Raw genomic sequence first — 4,770 nt, forward strand, 5'->3', positions numbered from 1 at the left:
GTGCCATAGAGATTTTTAAAGAAGAGAGGCTACAGACACCTTTCAGACAGAACAGAGGGAGCAAAGAAGGGGATATCTAATGATTCTCAGGTATAGACTCAATTTAGCTGTTTCAAGAAGCCTGCCGTATGAGATTAGATTTTGTTCTGTTTTTCAAAGAGCTGTTTACTATGGAAAGGTTTGTTTGAGGCAGATGCCAAATCCTGCTGCCTATGGAATGAGTGATATACATAAAATGGAGCAGTATTTACCCCACAAACAGAATACACACCTTTCAGCAGCACAGCTGGAGAAGGGATGTAAATGCTCAGCTGAGGCTTACATTCGGTATGCATTCAGTGGTGAATGTAAAGACACCAGTCCCTGTCTCTCATTCTCTTCATTACGGTTTATGACATATTATAAACCCATGGGAAATGTTTGCTTTAATAACTAGTCAAACTCTTCTCCCCTATTCCCTCCCCTCCCCCCAATCCTCTGAAATCAAAAACTAGAAATGCAAACAGGAAAAGGGAAAGAAAGCAGCATTAATATCAAAGGTTTGGAACAGCTGCACCTTCTTTTTGAGATTTGTTCACATACACCACTGACAATCTGCAATGTATGCTTCTCATTAAAAAAATAAATAGAAAAGATTTAGTTGCTCTAAGACTGTAAATACAAAGGATTTAAAGACCTTAGTGGTGTGGTGATTGCTCTTCCTCTGAAAATCTGCATAGCAGACTGCCTCCAACTGCCTGTCTGAGAACGAGAGCAGCATGCATCCAGCCCCTGAGATAAGCTTTTTGAGGGGGACCTATAAAGAGTGGGGAAAAAGTTCCCCAGGGCACATGCAAGTTGAGCTGGTTGGGAATTCGACTTTTTTCTTTTAACTCAGAAAATATTAGGTGAGCTCACCAAAATGATTCTTCCCCCCCCCCCCATCTGCTCCAGGACAGCAAAGTGCTTAGGCCACTGATCTGAGAGGGATGGAGCAGGAATTCACTGCCTGGCAATCCAACGGGGGAAATAAGGTCATGGGGTGTATATGCTCTTTTTCATATTTCATGAAAACACCTGAGACTCCCAGGTTTGTCCCACTGACAAATCAAAAATTATGAGAAGATAGGAAAAATGTTTCCCATCCAGCTCTACATGCAAAGACCCCTCCAAAGAAAAAGAAAACCCCATGCTTTCTGTTTGACTTAAGCTCTGTGTAAAATCATCATTCAGAAGGTTTTAACAGTACAAAGGTTTATTTAGAAAAGAGTTTGGATTGTTCTTTAGGGTTTTTTGGCAAACATTTAAATCCTTTCATAACTCAAAAGACTGTCAGTGCCTGGTACTTTGCACTTTCTTGCCCCACATAAGCAGTAAAAGCCAATTTCTTACTGGGATGAGCCCATTGCAGGCCCCAGCTGCTCTATTTATAAATACTGAAATCTCCACCATCATTGCCACTTAATCCTTTCCTCTTGATGTCTCTGCTTGTTTTCCCACAAAATTCCAGAGCCCATAAAATCGCACTGCCTCCCAAACTCAGTGTCTTACCCTATTTTCCTCTGTGGACTCCCCATGCCCTCTGTTAGGGTTCAAAGACAATCGCTCCCCTCCCCGTTTACCCATCCGCGCTCCAGCACCACTCCTCCAGCACTGTGTCGCCTTCTGTACCACGGTGAATGCCCTCAGCTTCCCCGACACTAGCCCTGTACCCTATACCACCACTCTGTTCCACCAAGGGGGCGAGCCCTCCTCCCTCTCTTTAAGCCCAAACCCCATGTTCTCTTCCCTCGCTTCCTTTTCAGAATAGAGCATTCTCCTTCTTTTTTAACTCTGCTCCTGCTCAAGGCAAATCCATCCCTCCAGCTCAATGCCGGAAGTTCTTCTTCTTCTTCTTAAAGAGAATGTGTTTAAAGGACCTGCGGAAGTCCTGGTTGAAAATGGTGTAGATGACTGGGTTAAGGGAGCTATTGCAATACCCAATCCAGAAGAAGAACTTGAAGAGAGTCTCAGGGACCTCACATGCCTCCCGGCAAATACCATAGAGGCTGTAGCTGAAGAAGAAAGGGAACCAGCAAACTACAAAGACCCCCATGACCACGGCTAGCACAAAAGTGAAACGTTTCTCCCGGGCCTGGGTGACTTTCTTACGGCAGATGCTGCTACGCTTCCGGCGACGGCGATATGAGAAGAACTGCATGGAGCGATTGCTAGAGCGGGACAGACGGCTACTAGAGTGCTTGGAGGAATACGAGTAGGAGAAGGACTGGCTCTTGCTGCTTTTGCGGGGATGCTCCTCCCGGCTCCGCCTCCGTCTACTCTCCGAGGTGCTGCTCTCCTCCAGCTCAATGTCCTCCAGCTCCGAAGCTTTGCGCCAGTGGTGCACTGAGTAATGTCCATTCTCTCCCAGCTGCATCCTCAGGGACGTGCAGCCCCCAGCAGCGCGGCTCAAGCCATTCTCAGTCTGGGAGGACCCCTCTGGCATCGTACGCTTCTCAGAGAGGGTCCTGGTCCTTAGCTTGGCCACGCGGTAGATGCGGATATAGACCAACACCATGATGAGGCAGGGGGCAAAGAAAGAGCCAATGCAAGAAGAAAGGATGTACCATGTCTCATCATTGAGCTTGCATTGGGGAAAGACATCTCCTTCAGGGTCCCGGTACATGGAGATCAATGGTGGGAAGGAGATGACTGCTGAAATGAGCCAGACAGTGAGGATGATGGCCTTGATCCGGCGGGGGGTCCGCTTGAGGTTGTACTCCACCGCCTGTGTGACTGACCAATACCTGTCGAGGCTGATGGCACACAGGTGGACGATGGAGGAGGTGCAGAAGAGCACGTCCAGCGCCAGGTAAATGTTACACCAAGCCTTGCCGAAGTACCAGTAATTCATAAGCTCGTTGGCTAAGGAGAAAGGCATGACCAAGGTAGCCACCAGGATGTCCGCGCTGGCCAGGGACACCAGGAAGAGGTTCTGGGGGGCTCTCAGCGCTCGGCTGGTGAGCACAGCTATCACCACCAGCACGTTGCCCACGATGGTGAAGACGATGAGGAAGCCCACCACCGCCGCCAGGCTGGCCACGGCCGCCGGGGAGTAGGGGGAAGGCGGCTGCAGGAGGGCCGAGGAAGACGGCGAGGAGGGGGGCAGCGTCAGGGACTCGTTGGGGGAGCCCAGGCTCGTGTTCACCACCAGCAGCAGATCCATGGTGGGTGTGCGGGGCGCCGGCGTCCTAGAGAGCCCGGCGGAACCCCCGTCCCGCCCCGCCGCCCCGCCGCCGCCGCCCCGCCGCCCTCATCGCCCCCCGCCAACGTTCCAACGGCCGCCTCGCCGCGCGGCTCCCAACGGCTGAGCCGCCCGCCTCTGCCCCCCCCGGCCCCTCAGGGCAGGGCCGGGCAGCACCGCCCCGGCGCGGCAGGGAGCGCGGCAGCGCTGCCTCCGCCCGGCCCCCGGCGAGGGGGCAGCGGGGCACGGCTGGCCCCAGCCGCCCGCCCGGTCATGCCCGGCTCAAAGCAGCCCGCGGCTCCGGAGAAGACACCGCCCGGCCAACGGGAGTCCCCGGCGGCAGCTGGATCCTCGCAGGGAGCAGGGTCCGAGGCAGCAGCAGCGGCGGCGGCATCAAATCCCATGGAGAGCGGCTCCCGGCGGCCCCGCTCCGGCAGCGCGGCAGCGCGCTCTCGGCGAAGTCGCGGCTGCCCGGCGGCTCCGTCCTAGTCTTGCATCGCGCTCCCAATCGGCGGCGTGCCCCGCCGCCGCGCGCATGCTCAGTCCCGCCAGGTGAAGCCGGCGCGCCCGCCTCAGCGGAACACCCCAGCGGGGGGAAAAACGCCCCGAGCGCCGCCGCCTGCTGCTGCTTCTCCCGCGCCGGGAGCGGCGGAGCCGCGCGGCCGGGCTGCCCTCTCCTCCCCGCGGCGGCGCTGTCCCGTGCCGAGCGGTGGCGGTCTCCGGGAGGGGCGGCGGCGCGGTGCCGCGGTGCTCCCCTCCGCCCGCCGCAGCCTCCGACCCCGCTCGGTGGCCGGGCGGGTGTTTCTCCTCGCCGCCGCGCGACTCTGAGGGGAAACGGCCCTCGCGGAGGCCGCGCCGGTGGAGGCAGAAGTTGTCGGTGCCATGAGAAGCGGCGCCGAGTTCACTTCCCAGGAGTGCGGCGGCGGCGGGCTGGTCGCCGCTTGCGGCTCCGGCCTCGCGCGCTAGGGGGCGGCCTTGCCCGTCTGCATGAGGCGCGCGGCGGTTCCCGGCCGTCGGCGCCCTGAGGGGACCGCGAAGGACGAGGGCTCCTCGGATGTTTTGGGGCTGTATGGCGATGTTTAAACACACATTTAGTGTTAGGTGCTCGTCCGGATAAAGCCTGATTCTCCGCCGCACGCTTCTCGGCTGGAAACGTGCGCTGGAAACGTGCGAGCCCGCACCGCATGGCTCTTGCTCTGGGAGGGAAGTGAGGGAAAACTCTTCGGGGTGTCTGGCTTTAGTTGTGAAAGCGGAGAAACCTCCATAATACGGGAAAGAAACCGCTGAGGAAAGTTATAGTAGTATTTCCACTGTTCGGACTTTCTCTGGAAGGGGCTGGTCTGTCAGTAGCTGAGGTAACTGAGCAGAAGGAGCACACCGGGCTCACTGCTCCTTCCCAGCCCAGGCCGGTGCGTAGTGGAGCCATGGGCTCACCTCATCCCCACCGGTCTTACGTGCCTACTGTGAAGGGTCAGAGGGACACATCTTTGGACCTCCTTTGCTGACAGCCGTGTGACTTACATTATCTTCCTTTGGAAAGAAAATTTGAGAATGACAATAAAAATGGA

The 4,770-nt window shown here is 56.2% G+C and overlaps 1 protein-coding gene across 1 annotated transcript; it reads right to left on the reverse strand.

Annotated features, from left to right (window-relative positions):
- Positions 1 to 478: 478 nt before the first annotated feature.
- ADRA2C (adrenoceptor alpha 2C) lies at positions 479 to 3,236 on the reverse strand. Its single transcript, XM_010301717.2, has one exon. It carries the CDS (start codon positions 3,182 to 3,184, stop codon positions 1,847 to 1,849), a length of 1,338 nt encoding a protein of 445 aa, XP_010300019.2. The 5' UTR covers positions 3,185 to 3,236; the 3' UTR covers positions 479 to 1,846.
- Between the last annotated feature and the right edge of the window lie 1,534 nt (positions 3,237 to 4,770).

The sequence above is a fragment of the Balearica regulorum genome, chromosome 4 (genome assembly GCF_011004875.1).
Source record: "Balearica regulorum gibbericeps isolate bBalReg1 chromosome 4, bBalReg1.pri, whole genome shotgun sequence".
Taxonomy (NCBI): Eukaryota; Metazoa; Chordata; class Aves; order Gruiformes; family Gruidae; genus Balearica; species Balearica regulorum.

What these genes read in the sequence shown, in the direction of transcription:
- ADRA2C (XM_010301717.2), bottom strand. Translation starts at nt 3,184, where the DNA reads ATGGATCTGCTGCTGGTGGTGAACACGAGCCTGGGCTCCCCCAACGAG.